The sequence below is a fragment of the Kogia breviceps genome, chromosome 7 (assembly GCF_026419965.1).
Source record: "Kogia breviceps isolate mKogBre1 chromosome 7, mKogBre1 haplotype 1, whole genome shotgun sequence".
In the NCBI taxonomy this organism is placed as follows: Eukaryota; Metazoa; Chordata; class Mammalia; order Artiodactyla; family Physeteridae; genus Kogia; species Kogia breviceps.
In genome coordinates this window covers 14,807,421-14,828,018 of record NC_081316.1, presented here as the reverse complement: position 1 = coordinate 14,828,018, position 20,598 = coordinate 14,807,421, and the positions used below count along the sequence as shown (strand labels likewise).

At 61.8% G+C, this 20,598-nt stretch overlaps 1 protein-coding gene across 3 annotated transcripts; it reads right to left on the bottom strand.

Annotated features, from left to right (window-relative positions):
- Window positions 1-138: 138 nt before the first annotated feature.
- PLCB3 (phospholipase C beta 3) lies at window positions 139-17,348 on the bottom strand. Of its 3 annotated transcripts, XM_059068931.2 has the most exons (32): window positions 17,141-17,341; window positions 14,346-14,423; window positions 14,012-14,080; window positions 13,782-13,922; window positions 13,461-13,540; window positions 13,286-13,339; window positions 13,120-13,195; window positions 12,912-13,012; window positions 12,226-12,392; window positions 12,006-12,152; window positions 10,853-11,093; window positions 10,564-10,648; window positions 10,302-10,488; window positions 9,306-9,511; window positions 8,327-8,423; window positions 8,162-8,246; window positions 7,721-7,845; window positions 7,241-7,395; window positions 7,000-7,161; window positions 6,229-6,328; window positions 6,035-6,139; window positions 5,714-5,805; window positions 4,357-4,510; window positions 4,236-4,271; window positions 3,926-4,118; window positions 3,369-3,510; window positions 3,204-3,280; window positions 3,002-3,091; window positions 2,852-2,909; window positions 2,493-2,579; window positions 2,184-2,403; window positions 139-1,100 (listed from the first exon to the last, which is right to left on the bottom strand). In XM_059068931.2, the coding sequence occupies exons 1-31, from the start codon at window positions 17,237-17,239 to the stop codon at window positions 2,200-2,202; spliced, it is 3,693 nt and encodes a 1,230-aa protein (XP_058924914.1). In that variant the 5' UTR covers window positions 17,240-17,341; the 3' UTR covers window positions 139-1,100; window positions 2,184-2,199. The 3 variants fall into 3 exon arrangements, with proteins under 3 accessions (XP_058924914.1, XP_058924913.1, XP_066893600.1); XM_059068930.2 differs by lacking the exon at window positions 139-1,100 and having other exon boundaries at window positions 1,804-2,403; window positions 17,141-17,348; XM_067037499.1 differs by lacking the exon at window positions 139-1,100 and having other exon boundaries at window positions 1,804-2,403; window positions 3,950-4,118.
- Window positions 17,349-20,598: the final 3,250 nt, after the last annotated feature.

Sequence of the window (20,598 nt, the reverse complement as noted above, 5' to 3'; positions counted from 1 at the left end):
CCGGCCTGGGGCCAGCGCTCCTCAGGGAACTGGCTGGACGCGTAGGGCGGGGGAGGGGGTGGAACGATCGGCTCAGGGCTGTGAGTAGAGTGATCGCTAGGGAACCCGAGAAGCTTCACCAGGACCTGGGAGCAGAGCTCAGAGCTCAATTTCAGAAAGATTTATTGGCGCCCCCTACAGACCAGCCAGCACTTTGTACTAGGTACACAGAGATGAATTACGCCACAGCCCCTGCTGTCCCAAGCTTCCTGGCAAGGGGAAAGCCAGCCTCTCACAGTGGAGTTACTGTCAGCCAGTGCTATAACAGGGGCCTGGAAGTGGGGTGAGGGCGGCTCCCTCCGGCATGGTAAAGTCAGGGACGGCTTCAGGGAGGAGGTGAGCCAGAGCTGAGACTTGAGATGTGGGAGGGGGCTGTCATTCCCAGTGGAGGAAAGAGTAAACCCTTGGAAGGATGGGGGAGCTGCAGAGGCCAGGCTTCTCAAGGGTCGGAATGTCATGCCCAGGAGTTTGGAGTTTAGCCTGGTCTTTGAGGACCTGTGGACTGACGCATAGTGTTTATGTGTGGAGTCAGGAAGATGGGAGTCGGCTGCTCAGGGGCCTGGACGGGGCAGCTTTGGGGCTAGGACCGGACCTGACCACAGAAGCAGGGAAGGCCCGGGCAATGATACTGACCCTAAGGGAGCAGGGCCCAAGGCAGAGGTCCCCAGCCCTGGAAAGGCCCCGCTCTGGAAATCCTGTTTCTCTGGCCTCCCCACCCCATCTGTTTGCCTGAGGTTGCAGCAAAAACAAAGAAAGAAAACACTCAATTGGCAGGAGATAAGCTCAGATAAGAGGCTGCCTTCCTCTGGAGGAGGGAGGCAGCCCGGGAAGCGCCAGGAAGCTGGGAGAGGCCTTGAAGAAGTGCCAGCCTGACCCTGCTGCAGAACCCAGCCGCACCCTCGCTGCGGGGTCTCTGCCACTCCACGCTGTCCCAGGGCAGGAGGGGGAGGCATGGAGCAGGTCCTCCAGGCTGGCCGAAGACAGTCTGCCATAGAGGGTCCAGGCCCACCCTGCCTCCAGGTCAGGACGTCTTGACTTAGTTGTGGCCTCAGTTTCCTCATCTGCAAAACAGGCATAACGTCTCCCTCACAGGGATGAGGGGGATGCTGCGTCTCCTAGCCCTTGTGAGTGTCTGTGACTGTCAGCCTCCCTTCTCCCAAAGGTCACTTCCAGGCTCATCCACTTCCCACCTATTGCTGAGAGCCCAGGTCCCCTGATGTTGGGCAGGTTCTGAGCTGCCCAGCACCACCCCGAACAGGTCCATCCCCCGATACAGTCAACTGCCTGTGTGGCCCGGAGCAGCCTCAGCGGAAGATGCTGGGTGCTTGGGTCATATCAGGCAACAGGAAGAGGGTGCAGGGGAGGCTTCCTGAAGCAGAGGCCTGAGCCTCTGTGAAGGGAGGACAAGAAGAGCCCGGGAGGGAGAAAAGTAATGGGTGGGGGTGGGGTGGGGTGGGGTGGGGTGGGGGGAGAGGAGAGCAGGAGTGATAGCCCAGGGCAGAGGGCATAGAGACAGGAAAGCCTGGGGGAGGCCAGAGGGCCTCTGATGTCAGATCACTGGGAAGATATGCAGGCAGTTCCTGGGCAAGGAGGTCTCAAGGTTGAAACCCAGCAACCTTCTGTTGGGGGCCTGACCTCAATCCCACAATGCCCACAATCCCATTTTATAGATGAGAAAACTGAGGCTCCAGAAGTAGCAGAGCCAGATCTAGGGCCCGAGTCCTCTCCAGCACTGCCCCACCCCAAACCACGCTGCACACAGGGTCCCTGAAATCCACTTTTATTCATGTAAAATAACCCCCAAAGGATAGAGAAAGAATGTGACCCCGACTTCCCGGAGCTCGAAGTCTCCACCCACTGTTCCCTGAGGAAGTGAGGGAGATGAGTCCCACTCTAGGGTGTGGGTGTCCTGGGGGCGAGGCCCTCTGGCCCCGAGTGACCCACCCAGCACCTTCCCTAGGACTGAGGGCAGGGACTGGGGATTTAAAGGGGCCCCAGGAGGGTGAAGGAAGGGAGTTAGTGTGGGGTGCTCGCCCCAGTTTAAAAAAATAAAATTTCTAAAGATAAAAAGGTTTTTTTAAAAAAGCATTTAGTGTCTTAGCCTCCTGCCCTCCTCCCAGTGCCCACCCTGGCCTGGTGGCCACCTCTTGCTCAGCCAGTTCAGAGCTTCGTAGTCTCCTCTTGGCTCTCCGAATCAGCGCCGGACAGGTGCCCACTGCTCCCAGGCGCGTGACCATTGCTGGCACAGGCCACCAGATGCCCGTCCCCCAGTCCCTCCGGCGTCTCGCCCAGAAGGCTCCAGCGGATCTCCTGGGGCAGCCTCTCCCGCTGCTGCTGACACTCCTGAGCCAGCTGGGCCAGCAGCTGCAGGAAGAAGAGTTATCACAGGCAAAGCCAGGCCACCTGGCGCTCTGCCTACCTGCTGCCTGCCTGCCCCTCATCCAAGGCCTCACCTTGGGCTCCTCTTCTGTCAGCTGTTGGAGAATCTGCTGCTGCGCGGCCACAAGGCGTTCCTGCCGCTGCTTCTGGGCCTCCTCCAGCTGTGGGGGGACAAGGACTCAGCCAAGGGTCTCTAAGGAAGGGGCCCGGACCCCAGGGCTCTGCCTGGGCACAGAAGTCAGGCAGGCATAGGCTCCCGGAGTTGTGTGGCCAGGGTCCTGAGATGACTCTTATAGCAAACCTTCCAGACCCAAAGGAAAAGACTCTAGAAATCCCTCTAGGGCAAGGTAGCACCAGGCTGGCCCCCAGGATACAGGTTTACGATGACTGAAGGAACAGGGGTGGGCTAGGGTGGCACCTGAGCTTCACTCACCCGACGGATGGAGTTGACTGACTCAGTGATGTGCCGACGGTTAATCTCTGTCAGTTCCCTGCACAGGAGCAAGGCAGGATGGGCTTAGTGCCCAGGCACCCGGCCCGGCCTGCCCAGCGCCCAAATGGCTCCCGGCCCTGATGCCCTTACGCCTCCTTCTTATGTTTCTCCCTGGTCTTTGCCTCTGAGATACTGTTGTGGCGCTTTCTGTCCAGGATCTTCTGCAGTTCCTTCTTCTCCCTGGAGGAGCCAGTGGGGGAAGAGGAAGGCTCAATGGCAGGACTGGAGTCTCTGCCCTCCTCCTGGCACCAGGGAGTATCCCCCGTCTGCCCATGAGATCCCCTGCCTTCACCTCTCGTTCAGCTCCTTCAGTCTCTTGAACTGAGTGGTGTGAGCATCCATGACAATCTCCCTGAGCCTCTGCTGAGCCTACAGACACAGGTGGCCAACAGGTGACACGGGCTGACAGGCCTGTCCAGGAGGCAGTCTCTCCCCCACTGCCACACGTCCCCCTCACCTGTCTCAGGTGCTCCAGCCTCCGCTCGGCCTCTGTGTCCGCCTGCGCCTCCCTCAGCTCCAGCAGACACTGCACCTGTTTCTTTTGGAACTCTTGATACCTCTTCACCTCTTCCTCCTCCTGCCTCTCGTCCTCCCCGCCTCTGTGGGGAGAACCCCTCTGGGTGATGCTCAGGTCGTCACATGGACTTGGGCTGGGAGGGCAGGGGGACAGGACATACTCCAGCAGGCAATGGGAGATGCCAGCCCAGAGGGGGTGGGATCTGTTACGCCAATGAGGAGGCCCGTTAGCTCCACCCAAATGTTCGGAGCCTGTTTGGGCAACAGTCTCTGGAAACACACTCTTACGGGGACTTCAAAAAAGGTATCCCTGGCGGAAAGAGGGTGGGACCCAGACTCCTCTGTCTTCCTTGCACCAAACCCTCCTCCCTGGGGTCAAGGGGCAGCCCTTGGCCATCCCTCCACACCCACCTAGTGCAAAAACGCATGTGGACACACATCCTCATATTCACATCCATGCACGCAGCACACTTGCACACAGGCAGGCTGGACACTCACAGGACACCCGGCCGGTGCTGGCACCTGCTCTCGGCCCGGGCCTGGGCCAGGTTGTCAAGCAACCGGCGTGTGAGGGCAACCGCCTTCCGCTGATGCTTCTTGTGCAGCTCTCGCAAGTCTCGCTCTTGCCGGCTCTGGAGCTTCACCAGGGCCTTGTGGCCTCGGAGCTCATCCAGCGGGGCCGGGGCCACCTCTGTGGGCAGCAGAGCAAAGATGGGCCGGGCCAGGCTGGGCTGGGGCAGACCAACCCTGCAGGAGCACCCGCCCCCTCCAGGAGTCGCCCCGCCCCCAGAACAGGCCTGCCCCCTACCTGAGAGGACGCTGGCAATGAGGTCATCGCGCTGACCTGGAGAGCAGAAGCAAGTCTGTCAGAAGCTGGAGGAGCCAGCAGCAGAGCTATGCCCCTGCGCCCACTCCAGGCCACCCCTCACCTAGGCTGCTGAGGGAGGTGCTGGCGGGGGAGGTGACGGGGCCTGGGGGCCGGCGGGGGGAGGCGTCCAGTGGGCTGGGTGTGGGGTTTGGGCTCAGCTGGGACCCTGGCTGCTGAGACTGGGTCTCCTGGCTTGTCTCCGGGCCAGCCTGAGCCTGTGGGGGAGAAAGTAGAATGCTCTATGCTCTTTCCAGAAATGCTATTCTCTCCAGATTCCGCCCCCCTTTTTTTTTTGGCCACGTCACGCGACATGTGGGATCTTAGTTCCCCGACCAGGGATCAAACCCGGGCCCACAGCAGTGAAAGTGCGAAGTCCTAACCACTGGACCGCCAGGGAATTCCCCGTCTCCAGACCTTTCTGTCCTTCACAACCTCCCTCAGGCTGCCTGGCCCTGGACTCCTCCTCTGTAATGTGGGGCTGCTGGGACAACTCCGTGAGAACAAGAGGTATAAAACGAGCATTTCTAACCCCTCTTTCCACGTGAGGCATGAAGAAGATAACGTGAGGTCGTGTCTCTAGGATGCCAGGCCTCACTGCATATGCTTAGGAACTTCCAGATTGTTCCGGAAAGCCTTAGCCCAGCCCCGTTTCCTCCCCTCTCCAAGTCCCCTTCCACCCTTGCCCACAGCTGCTCATCTTCCTCGTTGCTTAGCTCCTGATTAAATCAATGAAGGAAGTGACCACAGAGTGGGCACCAGCCTCTCCCACTAACAGCTCTAGGCAGCCGTCTCTCTTCCCTGCCTGCTGCGGGGCCCCGTGAGACCGGGTCTAAATCTGCGGCGAGTCTCTGCTCCTGACCGCCCCCCGCAGAAGCCACTGCCCGGCTCCCAGGATTTCCAGCTGCCCTGGTGAAGCGGCTGTGGCTGAACCCTGCACCCTGGCCTCGAACCCGCTGGCAGCAGGAAGAGTTCTAGCCCAAGACTGTCCTGAAGGCCTTTCTCATGCAAAAGGAGTGGTTTCCATCTCCTTAAAATGTGGAGAGTAACTGGGAGACGGCTGAGCCTATTGAACAAGAGAGCTCTGAAGCCCCACGCTGCCCTGGGCAGAAAGGCCAGCGGAGCCCAGGGTTGGAGGGACGGTGTGGGTAACTGCATGAAGTTAGCGTCTGCAGCAGGCAGGGAACAGCCCCACTTGGGGAGAAGAGCCAGACCACCAGCTGGGAGTGGCATGGGACGGTGCAGGTGGAGGAGAGCAGAGAAGGCTGCAGGGTGCTTCTCCACCGGGGCTGGGCCCAGAGGTCAGCCCTCACCACCCTACCCCACCCACACCCCGACCCCCAGGGGTCCCCAGGGTCCAGGTGAGCCTGAGCCCTGCTGCCTCCTGCCTGCCCCCGACCTGCCCTGGTGCCCTGGCTCACCTCACTCTCCCCAATGAGGGCGGCCAGCTGCTTGGCCCTCTGGTCCATCAGGCTGACGTGTTTGATGGGATTGATCAGGGCCTCTGCGTAGTCTGGGTGGGGGCAGAGGGCAAGGGTCTCAGAGATAGAACCCCTGGAGCCAGCCTCCGGACCAGCCTTCCCCGGCTCTGGTCTCACGGAGGGACGGAGGGAGCACAGAACCCACCTCAGCTCTGTTGACCGCCCTTAGCTGGGGCCCCCAGTCCCAGCCACCCCCAGGCCCCGGTGGCGCCCTTGTCCCCACCCTGCCTGGCCTGCCCCGCCCAGCGCCCTCCAGCTCACCCTGGTGGTCATCGGGGATGTAGTCAGAGGCCTCAGTGTAGATGAGCAGGGCCGGCAGGCACAGCGGCTGGTTGGCCTCGTTCCGCAGGCAGATGTAGTGGTACCCTGGGAGGGCGGGAGGGCAAGATGGCTGCGCCCCGATAGGTCCCCACACACCCTGCCCCCCGTGCTGCCCAGAGCCCAAGCGGCCTCACCTGAGCGGATGGCAGAGACAGGCAGGACCCGGTGCCCCACGAACTTGCCACCCTCCTCGAAGGCCGCGATGCGCAGCGAAGCCAGCGTGGGCAGCACCACCTGAGGGCCCAGACTGGTCTGAGCTGCAGCTGACCACAGCCACCAAGGCCGACACCCAGAGTGGGCCCTTGGACAATCTGACTCAAACCACTGACCATCAGTCACCATCGCCACTGAGCCAGTGGTGGACCCACACCTCTATGACCTCGCCAAAGGGATGACCAGCTTCCACCAGAGCCCTGAGTCAAGAGAACGGGCAGATGGACCCCTCCAGGCATCGCTATGGTGGGACAGGTCTGGTCACTGCCAGCTTAGAAACTGGCATGAGTCTGGGCCTGAGGCCACACCCCACCCCAGCAGGCTGCAGAGGGCCCATCCATTTGGGGGGCAGGGAGAAGCTGGGGTGAGCTTGGAGCAAGTCCCTCCTGCCTGGGAGATGGGGTGGGCAGCGCCCACTCCCCACGGGAGCTGCGGGACCTCCTGCCATCTCAGCTTCCTGTCCTCTCCTCTCACCCCACAGAGGGAAGGGAGCGTGAGCCTGATGCTGGGACATGCAGGACCCGGGGTGGGGCCTGGAGGTGACAGCTCCAGCCTTGAGGTGCCGGGGCACGCCCACCTTCACATCCCCCCAACCGCCACCAGTGCTCCTGGTTCCCTCCCCCCACTAAGAGAGCCCGGCAGGTCTGGGCTGCAGCTCCCTGTGCCGGGGAGGGCGCAGGCGCGGGGCTCACCTTGGGGAAGTCGAAGGGCTCCTCATCCCACACGGGGTTGAACGAGTTTCCCTGAGAGGTCCGGGTGCGGTACTTGCGCCGCGTGTCGACAGGGAGGCCGAACATATCCACCTCCACGTAGATGCCCACCTTCCTGTCGGACAGGAACTGCCCCGAGATCACCTGGGGGGCCAGGAGGGTGAGGTGGCTGCTGAGAGTCCCGTCCCCAGGACACCCTGGCCTGAGCCCTCCCTGGCCCCACCTTGACCCGCACGGCATTGGCCACGATGCCGTCCACGATGACCTCGGTGAAGGGGTCAAAGGACTTGTCCGGCCGCCGCATGAACTCGGGCTTGAGTAAGTAGCCACTGCGCCCGTTGTACTCGAACACACCCGCGTTGAGCTGCATGGCCACGTCTGGGGGCAACAGGGGGAGGGCAAAGGTCAGCAGTTCAAATGGGGTCACGAGTCATGAAGAACAGTGCCGTGCAGAGGGGGAACCAGCAGTCGTTCAGGTCGGATCAAATGGCATCAAGGATCCAGACCCAGGAAAGAATGGACAAGGGGAAGGGTCTAGGATCAGCCAAGGTCAGGAGTTAGGGTCAGCCAAGGTCTCGGCTAGGTTTGGGGATCTGGGATTAGACAGTCAGAGGCCCCTTCAGTCAAGAGTAACAGGGTCATGGGGCAGAAGTCAGTGAGGCTGGGGGCCAGAGGTCAAAGGTCAAGGCAGGCCAGCACTCACCCAGGGTCTGGAAGTTGAGCGCGACGAGCTGGCAGCCCACGTTCCAGAAGAGCTGGGGCATGTAGTTGGACGAGTCCACGCGTGTGCCCTTGGGGTAGATGCGGCTGAGCTGCTGCTTGTTGTATCTGAGGTTGGCAGTCAGGGGCCATGCCGGGTACTGGCCCCGTCGGGTAGCGGCCCTGCCTTCTGCCTCGAGCCCGGTGCTCCAGGCCCATCCTCAGCTCCTGTGAACCCACCTCCCCGCCTTTGCTCAAGCTGCCCCTTCAGTCCCCCACTTCTCGGCCTAGGCCCTGTACAGTCTCCCAGGCCAGCTCAAAACCCAGACCAGGGGGCTAGAGCCTCAGGATCCCGCGCAGGTGCTACGAGCGGGGTCATAACAATCTGAGCCAGCCTCCGAGTAAGTAGCGCCACCCTGCCAGCCCTAGCAACGCGGAAGGATACTCCACAAACTCCATGGGGCTCTTGGTCAGTTGCTCCATGGCCTTGGTCTCCACAAAGGATGACATCTCAAAGCACTTGTTCCTCTCTGGGGGGTGGGGAGTGGGAGGGGGTCAGGCCTGGCAGGGCCAGACCCCCTCCCACTCCTCCACCTCTCACCACACTCACTTCGAGCAGCCTCAAAGGACTTGAACTTGACGGGCTCGATGTAGTTGACAAGTGTCGACATTTCCTCAGTGGCATTGACCTCACTGCTGGCAGTGCCCTGTGGCCCCCAAATGCAGGGTCAGCGGTCCCATGGTCCCCAGCCATCAGTTGGAAGTTCTCTCACCTGCCCCCCACCACGAAGGAGGCACTGACCCTCCTCCCAGCCCTGCAATCACACTGCCCAGTTCTCTCAGCAAAGACCCCAGCCTGGCCACGCCTGTCAGTCCTGGTCTCATCTGCCCCACAGCCTTCTCTCTGGGCCTCTCCTATGTGCCCTGGACCCCACCTTCCTGGTTTGCCTTCTGCCTCCCTGATCCTTAGAAGGTGGAACTCCTCACCCAACACCAGGGGTTCAATTACTCACATGCAGATGAGCCCCAAATTTCCAACCCCAGTCTCATTTCCAACCACCACCTGCCATCTCCTCTTGGGTGGCTCACAAGAGCCTCAAACTCAACCCCTGCTACCTGAGCTCGACCATGGCTGCCCACACCCTTCCCCACTCTGGGCCCCTCTCAAACCCAATGTCATGATTGACCTTCTCTCCTCAAAACTCAGCGCTCCCTCGTCTTGCACTGCCCCCTCCCCCTGCACTCTGGCCCTGCCACAGGGCCTTTGCACGGTGTTCCCTCTTCCTCAGGTCTGCTCACCCAACGGACCCGCTGAGGTCCGACTCCCTCTCCTCCCCCCAGTTCTGCACCCTAACTCACCCCTCCTGGCCCACGTCCTGAACACAATTTCACACTCGCTTCCGTGCCTGTTTAGCTAAGACCCCTCCCTCACTCCACACACACCCCCCTCTGAACTCTGGGAGGGCAGGATAACATCTGATCGCGAGCGGACCCAGCACCCGGTACTGTGCCTGGCACAGTCAGGGCTCAGCAAACACTTGGGAAGTGAAGATGTGCCGCCACCCCCTCTTCCGGCCTGTAGGCCTGACCTCGTCGGTGGTCGGCTTTTTGGGGTCCGTCTGTTCCTCCTCTTCCTCATCCTCTTCCTCATCCTCACGGTAGGCAGATCCAAGAGCATCAGGGCCCCGCTGCAAACTCTCCTCACCCAGAGACTTCTGAGGCTCCAGGCTGGACTTCTCAAGGCCCGCCTCCTCCCCATTGCTCAGGCCCGGGCAGCTGTCAGAGCTGGGGGACCCTGCAGAGGACAAGGCCACAGGGGGTCGGGGGTCAGGGCACACACAGACACACAGGAGCCAGGAGGAGTTGTGCCCAGTGTGTAGAGGCGACTCACGGAGTCAAGGGGTACTCTCAGGGCAGTGTGGCTGGGGGACGGGGGGAGCTCAGGAGCTGGATGGCATCAAACTGAACGGTGGTGTAGAGGAATCAAAGGTCAAAGATCAGGATGCAGAGTTATATCCAGCAGGGAGGTAGGTAGCATGGCTCCAAAGGGTGAGAAGTGGGGTACAACAGCCTTGACAGTGGGGGTAAAGGATGACACGGTGGGGTTCCAAGTCAGGGGTCAGTGAGGGCGCTTAGTGAGGTGAACACTCAGGGGTCGGATGTGAGCGGGACCTCAGTAAAGTGAGAGGTCCAGGGTGAGCTGAAATTAGAACCGGCTGGGTGGGTCGACTCAGTAGGGGTCTCAGGAGAGAGGTGGTTTAGGTCAGAGGTGATTGAGGTCAGAGGTCAGAATTCAGAGTCATAACCTGGTTGAGGGGGAGGGCTCTGTGAGGTGCGAGGTGGAGGTTGAGATTGAGGGGTCAGGAGGTGGACGGAGCCAGATCCAACTGGGGTGAAGTTCAGTGAGGTGAGCACCTGGGGTCAGGGGTCAGAGGTCCCATACTCAGCAGAGAGGTGGCGAGTGGCTTGGTGAGGAGGGAGGTCAGGTTGGGAGCAGAGCGAGCATCCCCGGGGAGGGCTGAGCTCAGCGAAGTGGGAGGTTAGGGTCAGGACTGGGGGGGTCGAAGGTCGGGCCAGGGCCTTACCGAGCTGGGGCGAGGAGGGCTCGGTGGCAACGGAGCTCTCGCTCAGGGCCGAGTTGCTCTGCTCTAGCGGCCGCCTGCGCACGGAGCTGTCGGGAACGCCACTGCTGGGCCGGTGCCGCTTCTTGTTCTTCACCAGGATGCGGCCCATCAGGTCCTGGGGGCTGGGCAGGGCGACGCCCGGGGCCAGCTGGTGGGCACGGACAGGTCAGGGTCTGCTGGGTGGCCTCACCCCCATGCCCCGCCCCGGCTCTGAGCCCCATACCGGGTACTTGTCCAGGGGGTCGATAAGCAGCGCATCCCCAAAGATGGAGCAGCAGTACTCAGCCATCTTGGCCTGCTGCTTTGCCCTGTGGGGCCAAGGTCAGAGGTCAGAGGTTCTTGGGGTGAAGCTGAGGTCCCCAGGGTAGGTCAGAGGCCGGCAGGGTCAGTGAAAAATCCCAGGGTCAGAGGTCACAGGAGCAGTCCAACAGTGCCATGGTGAGGTGATTGTCTCTGGGTCATCAGGAGTCCCCAGGCCAGGATCGGGGTCCCAGGGTCAGGGGCCCACTCACGAGTCCACGTGGTTCTCAAAGGAGAGGATGACGGGGTAGGGCGAGGTCTTGAAGGCGGTCTCCGCAATGGCCTCCAGCACATCTCGCAGCGGTACCTCCGTGGTCATGGTGAAGCCATGGGTAATGAAGGGCTCCTCCTCAGGCGGCCGCCCTTTCCACACGTCCAGCTCCACGCAGCGGCAGCCCCACAGCAGTGCCTGCCGGTACATCTCCACCGACGAGGTTCCCGCCAGCTGCCCCGCTGGGGGCGAGGCTCTGTCACCACGGCCACCCCACCAGCCTCACCCTCTTCCCCAGGCCTGCGCTGAACCGGGCCATGCTGGGGATGCAGAGCCCCGGGGGTGGCCTGGCCCTGGCACACTCTGTCGGAACAGCTTCTGACCACTCCTTAATTCACCGTGGAACCAGCACCATCTCTCCCAAAAGTCCCAAAGCCGGGAAGAGTTGGCATCCACCAGCACTGGCTGACAGGCTGGTTCCTCCTCCGGGTCTCACCCTCTCTCAGATAAACACCCGCCAACCCCCATCCCACCAGCCTGAACCGGGGAGTCAGCCCCAGCACCCCCATGGCCCCTCGCTTCCCTTTCCTCCCTCCACCGCTGCTGTCCTGAAACAGCCTCCATCACCTCCTCCATCACCTCCTGGGGACAGCAGGCCCCTCCCCGCCTCCCATCCAATCTCTGCGAAGCACCTGGCATCATCCTTCTAAAAACATACCAGGTCACGTCACCTCCCCCTGCTAAACACCTTGCAAGAAGCCTTCCCACGCACTCAGGATCGGTCCAAATTCTTCCCATTCCTTCGGTGCTCCCGGGGTCCCTCTCCTCTCTACCTGCCCCAGTCCCTGCCCCACCCTGCTCCATCCTGCCCCACCCCACCTCTCAGCCGCCTTTCTGCTTAAGAGCACCAAAGGGTCTCCTGCTCCCGGGCCTACGCACTGGCTGTTCCTTCACCGGGCAGATGCAGGCCTCAGCCCTTCCCCCGGGGAAGCCTCCTGGACCACCCCGAGAAACCCATGCACAGAAGCCCACTCCTCAGGGCAGGCAGTCTGTTCCAGGCGTATATCCCTAGCAGGGGCCACCCCAAAAGGAAGGAAGCAGTCTAAGGGCCAGAGAGCAGTGGGCAGAGGTCACGCTAGGATGGGCCTGCTCACCAGTGAGATAGGTGTTGTGTGAGGAGTTGATGAAGTAGGCACTGAGCGGCTGGGTCATATCTGCGCTCAGATCCAGGGCCTCTAGGGGCAGGATGCCGTTCTCTTCACCTCCCAGGTAACGGCTGAAGCCCTCCATGGACATCTGGTCTGGGGGTGGGGTGGGGTCAGCAGGGGCAGCTGGGGCCCTCCCGCCTTGCCCCCAGCTCCCACGCCGGCTCACCTCTCTCCAGGAATTGCTGGTTGGGTTCATACTTCTCGATAAGCAGCCGGGCCTGGGAGGGCCGCAGAGGCGGGTACAGCACTTCATTGAGCCTCGGGTCCCGTTGCTTCTGGTTGATGAAGTCCATGAGCTGTTCCAGCGTCAGGTATGGTTTGCCCTTGGCGCCTCTGGAGGGGGTAGGAATTGGAGTCAGGCTGGAGCCTCACCAGCCCCTGCTCCAAACCTTCACCCTGCGAGGAGTCAGAAGGCCGTGCCTGGCTCCAGAACCCTCTGACTGGTACTTGGGCAAGTCGCTGGCCCCTCTGGGCCTCAGTTTCCCCATCCGCTCTCCTAACCATTTGGTGCTGCCATTGGTATCAGCAAGGGCTTTGGAAGCCACCAAGTGCTTGGCCCACCACACCATGCTTCCAGATCCTGGACCCGATCTCAGCTGCAGCCCTCACCGACAACACATCTGAGCCACTGGGTCCTCAGCCCCAGTGTGGGGAGATGACAGCAACCCCGACCAAGGGTCAGCATAGAAGTGTCCATGACAGAGCCCCAGGCAAGGCAGCTCTAAGCACAGGCACAGCTCCAGCATGCAGAGACCCCGACAGCTCCACTTCCCCTCCCTTGAACTGGAAGGGACGCCAGCAGAGGCCAGACACGCGTATGGGGGGCTGGGAGGCAGGCCCAGCCCTGCTCACATCTCCAGCAGGATCTTGTCAATGTCCGGCCGCAGACAAAGCTTGTTCAAGAACCGCTCGAAGATTTCCAAGGAAAACTCGTCAGGCCGGATGGACTCGCTCTAGGGGCCAGGAGTGAAGGGTGAGAACCCAGGGACAGCCAGCCCTCAAAGAGCAGGCGCCCACCGTGACACCCCCCAACCCAGACCCCTGTCTCCAGCCCCCTCACCCGGTTGAAATTGAGGCCACAGGATTCCAGCGCAGTTTCTACCCGCTTCTTGTCTGCTGAGAACATCTTCAGGATGCTGAGCAGATGGGAGGGGTTAGGGTCAGTGGGGGCAAAGGGCACCAAGGTCAGAGAAGCAGAGAAGGTGCTGAGGGAAAGGGGCGCTCACTTCTTGACCGGGATCCGTCCATCCTGGTTCACCTGCAGTTTCAGCTTCGTGTACCTGGAGACACAGGTGGTAGGGTCACGCCCTGGGAACAGCTACCTGCACACACACACACCCACCCGCCCCCGATGCACCCTCCCCCCCAACCCGGCCGCCCCGGGGCAGGCCCAGGGCTCACGCTTTGCGCAAGAAGGTGTTCCGGGAGGCGTTCTGAGCCAGGATGTTCATAGCCAGCTTGAACAGCTCCTCGGACCAGACCTGAGGGGTCAGGATCCGGGGGGGGAGGGCGTGAGGGGGGCACAGAGGGGCTGGCCCAGCCACAGCCCATGCCCAGAACTAGATCTGGTACGCACTGAGTGCTTAAATACCATTTTGTCAGAGGATGATTAGAAACAGGGGCAGAGGACAGCCTAGTACACAACAGGTACCTACTAAGTGATGGCTGACTCAGCAAGTGAGGCTGTAGCTCCCCCAGGCCGAGCCATCAATCCCAGCCCACCTTGGCTGTGTCATCCTGCACGGCCATGAAGTTCAAGAAGGATGTATTCACCGGGTCTGGCCCGGCCACCACTGTTATCAGCTTCTCCTCCAACCGGGCATCAGGGTCCCCAAAGCCCAACACCTCCCGAATCTTGGGGTCCTGCGTAGGTGACAGCCAAGGGTGAAGAAGGTTGTCCCCATCCCCCACGGCCTCACTCCCATCCTGAGTCCTGGGCCTCCATCACTCACCTTGGGTAGGCGGGCATAGCGGCCTGTCCTCGTGTCCCTGATGGAACTGATGTCCAGTGTGTCCACCTCCTGGGGAAACCAGATGCCAGGGGAGGTCTGAGAGGCTACAGAGTGACAGCTAGGAGCCCCCAAGCTCCCCACCCAGGCCACAGTATCCACCCCCTGCTGGAGCCCCAGCCTCAGCTCCCGCCCTTAGCACTTCCTGTCCAGGGAACCGTGGGAGAGGTCAGGCAGCAGTGGGGCCCCACCCCCATGGGCGTGGGCTGGGGGTGGTTTGGGGGGTCTGGGGTGGGAGCCCTAGACCTCAGCAAGCTGCACCAGCACCTGCCCTTACCATGTTGGGTCCTGTCCAGTACAGGAAGAAGCCACTGGGGTCCACGCGCAGAGTTACCAGGTTCTGACTGGAGGCCTCCTGGGCATGAGACGGACGGCAGGGGTCAGGGGGTGAGGGCTGCCGCCCAGGTTTGGTCCCTGGACCCCCTGGGGCCATACCCCTCCCCACCCCCAGTCTTTCTCTCAGTGAGCGAAGACGAAGCCTCAGCCAGCCCATAGGTCCTTTGTGGTTCCCTCCAGTCCTCAGGACAAAGCTGAGGTCCTAGTCCCCTCCCAGCCCACTGCTCTCTTGCCCTGAGACTGTCACATGGACCACTAACTACCCTTTCCCCACCTCCAGTCTTTGCATCATTGTTCCTTTGCAAGAATATTCTCCCTTCCTTCTCTATCCCCGAAATCTGACCTGCCTCCTTGGGGAGGCCTCCGCAGACCCCAAGCCTGGGCTCAGTTTCCTCATAAGGTCTGAGAGCTCCCTGGTGGCTGAAGCCCTCACAGGCCGCTTGGGAATATTTATGGACTGAGAGAAGAGGGTGTGGAAGCCTGACCCCCATGGTCCTTCTGTGTCCCTCAGGTCCCCATGACGACCAACCACCCCTTACATCTGCTTCAAAGTCCGTGACCCCCCAAACCCTGCGCCCCACGGGAGCCTCACAGCTTTAAGGCTCACCCCATCTTACAGAGCACAGACTAAGTCCCCTCGGAAAGGGACTCACCCTGCCCTCAGGACTAGACAGTGAATTCTGTTCTCGCTCAAACAGCCCTGGCTGGCAGGCGGGTAGAAAAGGGTGCACCGGCCCCATTTGCTGAGGAGGGCCACCCTGTGTGACTCAGGACCAGCAGCAGTGGGGGAGGGGGTGGTGTCATCAGAGGCTTAGACTCGGCCAGGGGCCAAGTGACCAAGTGGCCCCAGGTAGAACTCTCCTGCCCCAGGCCAAGAGAAGACGCTGCCTCCCCTTGGTGCCACCCCAAGCTGCTGCTCACTGGTGGACGATCCTATGGTCGTAACAACAGCTCACCCTTACGCTGCCCCTACTGCTTGCCAGGTGCGGGTCTAAGCACTCAATATCTGGGAGCTCACTTAGTCCTCCTGGCAATCTATGAGGTTTTCACTCTTGTTCTTCCCATCTTACAGGTGAGGAGACTGAGGCACAGAGAGACTACCTAGCTTGCCGAACGTCAAGAAGAGGAGCCAAGATTTGCATGCAGACAGTATGGCTCCAGAGTCCCGAGGTTTGGGAAGCAGGAAACCAGGACCCCTGCCAGACTCCCAGCTCCCGACCTCAGCCACAACCCCACTGTGGGGCCTGGGATGAGCCTCCATTCTCCAAACTCAGTTTTCATCTTCCGGAGAATGGGGACTGTACTAGCCCCGCCCATCTCAGCCTTTACTGACAAAGGACAGGAGGCTGATCTGGGGGCAGAGGGGATTGGAGGCTTGGGAACTGTTGGGATGCTTGGGCCTCCCCACCTCACTGTGCTGACACCCATCCTCAGCCCCTCTCTGGGATTATCAACCCTGCCCTGGGCTCAGGGCCCCCCAGGAGTGTGATGAGGGGGGAGTTCTGTGGGTACTGCCTCCAGGGCCTCCCTCCCCCCCTCCTCAGGGGTCTGGTCTTCAAAGGCAGCCCAGGCCCCAGGTTCTCAGGCCCCAAGTCCCTGTCAGCAACCCCCACCCCACGCCCAGGGCCCTCTCCCTGTTCCCACTTCCTTATTTGGGTTTATCACACTGGAAGAAAAAGGAGAAACTTTTCCCTTCAAGCCGGCCTGGGGGGAGGGGTCTCCCCTAGCCCCAGGGGCGCCGGGGCACCCCTCTATGGCACACCTGTTACCTCAGGCCACGCCCCCAGCGCCTCCCCCCAGCTCCCACGCCCACCCGCCCCACCCAGCCGGAAAGGAGCCGAGTCTTCCAGGCCTCCGGCCTGTCTGGGAAGGAGCAGCAAGGAAGCTCAGGCAGGCGGCAGCGTGGGGGGCGGGGGGAGCCTCGGGGAAGGAGGGGCCCAGGGGGCAGAGGAGGGGGCGGTGTGAAAACGAGGGTGAGGTGCAGGACAGCTCGCAGAGCCGCAGGTGGGAGCGGGGCCTCTGGGAAGCTTCAGGAGCAGGTCAGGTAAAGGGTGGGGGGGAGGGGGAGTCAGGATCTATTGGGGTTCAAAGTCCCGATGCTAAGGAGTGGAGAGCAGAGTTCCCCCGGGGTGGAGGAACTTGGGGGGGGGCACAGTCTCCACTAGGGGGGTGACTTGGTGCTCCCACCCGAGCAGCGAGCTGGGCTGGGATCCAGAAGCAGGGCAAAGGGGTGCCAGCCAGAATAGGGTGAAAAAGTGATGAATGGAGAAGAATGTTCAGACTAGGGCACTCGGAAGAGTAGGGTCCCAGAGGCACCCACTCAGAATGGGGGTACACTGAACCAGACTGGGGGCTATGGTTCTTGAGCCAGACTGTCCAGTGCCGGGCAGGGGTCTGGGGACCAGGACAAGGTTGGGGGAACCAGAATTAGACCGGCCGGGAGAGGTGAGAAGGGCCAGAGAAAAGTGGGGGGCTGGAATTTATTGGGGTTCGAAATCTCTGGGCGAAGGAATGAATGCCAAATTTTCCGCAGATGAGGGAGCGGGGGGTGGGAGACAGAGTCTTCATTACGAGGACGACTGGGGACTCAAGTTTCCGGAGCGCAGCCAGGCTGGGATGGGGGGTTGGGGGGGGCGCGGTGGCCAGGCCAGTCTGGGCTGGGGGTCCCCGGCGTCTGGCGGAGCTGGGGTGAGGGAGTCCCCGGATCTGGGCGGAGCAGCGGGCCCCTGCACTTACCTCGTCCCATTTGATGAACTTACTCCCGCGCCGCAGGGTCTCCACGACGGTGGGCGGCTCCAGCTGCAGCGCATGGACGCCGGGCCTGGCGCCCGCCATAGCTGGGCCGGGGGCAGGTCGGGGACCCACGGAGCCCCGACGGGGACCCGACGGCGCCGCTGCTCCCTCCGCGCGCTCCCGCGCGGCCCGCTCCGGCCCGGCGGCGTCACCGCCCGCCCGCCCGCCAGTCTGTCCGGGACAGACCAGAGAATCGGCGGGGCCCGGCCGGGGCGGGGCGGGGGCGGGGCCGCAGCGGCCCCGCCTCCTCCCCCGGCGTCGGGCCCGCCCGCCCCGCGTCGGCTCCCCCTGGCGGCCGGGGTGGCGACTGCAGCCAGAGGAGGGATGGGGCAGAGGCACGCCCGGACTGGGGCACTTCGCTGGGGGTGGCTCAGCTGAACCCGCCCGGGGTTGGAGGAAGGCGCTTCAGGGCGGGGAGGCTGTTGGGGTGCAGCTGGAGGGACTGCGTGCAGAGGGCGCTGCCGAAGACCGGCCGGGGTCGGCCCGCTAAGGTTTCTGAGGGGCAGGGGCGGGGGGTACTACCGGAGAGCAGGACTTGGGCCTGGGGGCGCAGAGACCTGCCACCCACCCCACTCCTGCAGCACTTAGCTGAGCGCTGGAAGAGACACTCCCACTCCCCTCTCTGCCCTCACTTCGCCTCACCCCCTTCTGCAGCAGCTCGGTACCCGCCCCCCCCTCCCTGGGAGCAATTAGCAAGCTAATGGGCCTTCCGCCGGCGGGCGCCCCTCCCCCGTCCCTAGCCCGGGGAGGCCCGGCGCCTGTCGCCTCCTTTGAGGACCCAAGCACCCTGGCTTTCCAGAGCGAGCCCTGGAACAGCGCCCTTCTTGTTCCGCAGACACCCCCCACAGCTCAACCTGGAGCCTGTCCCTGCGGGGCTCTCGACTGCAAACTGAGAAGGGGACAACTGGTCGTTTGCCCAGAGGGGTCAGAAGCCTCCTGAGTGTCCACGAACAAGGAGGCTCGAGGAGGGGCTCTGCCACTCCTGGCCCACAGCAGGTGTCCTGAAATCTGCTGCATGCCAGAGACGGGAGCGGGGAAGGCGGGAGCGGGGAAGGCGCATGGGCACTGAGATGGGTGGGGGCTGCAGCCCCTCCCGCAGGGCTTGGCTGGGGGGGCTCCTGCCTGGGGGCCCCTGTGGGAGCCCCCCCAATACAGAGACGGTAGCAGCAGCAGGTTTAAAGTAGAACTCATCCAGAGGGGCCAGCCAAGTCACCTAGAAACCCAGAAAGAGATGGAGCTGCTTCTGGGGGAGGAGGGGTCAGTCAAGGAGGAGCCAGCCCTACAGGCCTCTTTGCCCCAGGCTCTCAGACCCCCAAGGGGAGCCCTGCCTGGCACTGGCCATCCTCAAAATCCCCACCATGTTGGGTACCAATTCTAACCTAACAGATCTCCTAGCCTTTGGCTGAGGCCCTGTGGGGTGTGATTATTATCTCTACTTGAGGTGCAGAGGAGGGGAAAGGACTTGCCCAAGGTCACACAGCTTCGTAGGAAGATTGCAGCCCTCTGTCTTGAAGGCCAGTTTATGTCCTGCCTTTACTCCTTGCCCTTGAAGAGACAAAGAAAGGGGGACAGGACTTGTGATCCTTGTCCTCTCTCACCAGAGCAACAGAGCCATAGCCCTCAGAGACTTAGGGACTACAAGGTCTCATTAGGCAGAGCCATGCCAGGTAGACATTGGCCTCTGCTCCCGCTGACCTGCGTTCAAGTCTACCGGCAGAACCTCGTCTCTCTGTGCCTCAGTCACCTTGTCCAGAAGGTGGAGATTGTCAGAGGATGAAATAGGCAAATGGGTATGAGATGACCCCTAGGTGTAGACAGCTGGATCTCTAAGGAGTGAGAGCAGGCTGTGGGGACAAGGGGGAGGAAGGAGGAAAGGGCATGGATCAGCTCTGGGGCAGGGGGCTAGCAGGGCCTAGAGCCAGGGCCTGAGCTTAGGGGTAGAAGCTCTAGGCAGCAGCTCCTTGGAAAACAGGATGGGAGCCTGTTTCCTGGGCCTGAGCCCCTCCCCCTCTCCCTCCACCCCTGTGTCTCCCGAGGCCGGGGGCAACCCCCATTAGAGGGCTTCTTCCTCCTCGGACACTTTCTTGCAGCCTTGGTAATGGTAATAGAGTTTCTCGGCAAGCAGTAAATGGTGGAAGGAAGGCAGCCTTTCCGGCCTCTACCCTTGATTAAGGGAGCGGTCTCAGCCAAGGGACCCTCCCTAGGGCCTCTGCTTTGAGGAGGTGCTGGAAGCAGCCTTAGCTGCCCTCTGGTGGAGGGGGGCCAGGATCCCAAGAGGGGTGGGGCTGGGGAGGCCACAGCCTGAGGCTGGAAGGATGAAGAGCAGCACAGCAGCGGTGACAGGTTCAGACAGGAGAGCAAGGGCTGGGATATGGTCTTGGAGCACTGACCTCAGCCCCAAACCACCAGAAGTCAGCAGAATCCACCCCTCTGAAGAGGCTCAGGGCAGGTAAGTGACTTGCCCAGGGCCTCGAAGCCTAGGGCAGAGGCAGGATTTGGATCCACTTCTTCCACTCCAAGGTTCTGTGCTGGGCACCCCAGCCTCCAAGACAGCTGCAGGCCATCATGGCCATCTGCACCTAACTGTTCACAGGGTAGGCGGCCATGGGAAGGGACTGGATGGACAGGGGAGTCAGCCCCAGGAATCTGGGAGTGCCCTGGGGGTGGCACAGGAGGTGGAGAGAGGGAGAGTCAGGAAAAGCATCCCTGGCTCTTCCCTGTTCAGCCTAGAGAATCCTCAGGGGACCCGTGAAATTTGGACCTGACCGGAGGCCTTCACACCAGCCTTGAGGGGAGGAGGGACAGGAAGGTCATTGCTCAGGGTCATAGCATCTAGGGGGTGCGGAGCTGGGGCTGGTACCCAGGTCTTTACTGCCAGTAGGTTTCACTCGCACAAAAAGCTATGGTATATCCTCTCATAACTGTGAGCTCCCCAAGGCCTGAATCAATGCTCCAGTTCAGAAAGAACAGACCCGCCCCAGTGGGGTGAGGTGGGGTGTGGTGGGGAATTTGGATGTGGGCAAGTTGCTTCTCCCATCAGGCCAAGCTCAGAGCCAGAGGCCAGGCTGGGGATGGGGCTCTCTTTGAAAGAGTGGGTCCTGCCTAATCCGCAAGAGCAGGGTCAGCCCTTCCCTGGCCCCACAGGCTGGCCAAAGGGAAGCTAAGGCCAGAAGGGGGGCTGGAGAGGGAGGAGGCATCAGCCTGTCACGGAGCCACATTAACCTGCCCCCTACCCAGGCCTCCCACGTGGCCTGAATCCCACCACCACCATCACCACACACACCATTCTCAGCCAGCGCCTTCTCATTGTCTGTTCTCCACAGCTACAAGGTAAGCCTACAGTCCTAGGTTTGAGTTTGTCTGCAGCACCAGCTGTGTGACCCTGGGCCAGTGTCAACCTC

What these genes read in the sequence shown, in the direction of transcription:
- PLCB3 (XM_059068930.2), bottom strand. Translation starts at nt 17,239, where the DNA reads ATGGCGGGCGCCAGGCCCGGCGTCCATGCGCTGCAGCTGGAGCCGCCC. An exon ending in AGTTCATCAAATGGGACGAG is followed by an intron (nt 14,424 to 17,140) that starts GTAAGTGCAGGG and finishes TCTCATGCCCAG; the next exon opens with GAGGCCTCCAGTCAGAACCT. An exon ending in ACCCCCTGGACAAGTACCCG is followed by an intron (nt 10,489 to 10,563) that starts GTATGGGGCTCA and finishes CGTGCCCACCAG; the next exon opens with CTGGCCCCGGGCGTCGCCCT.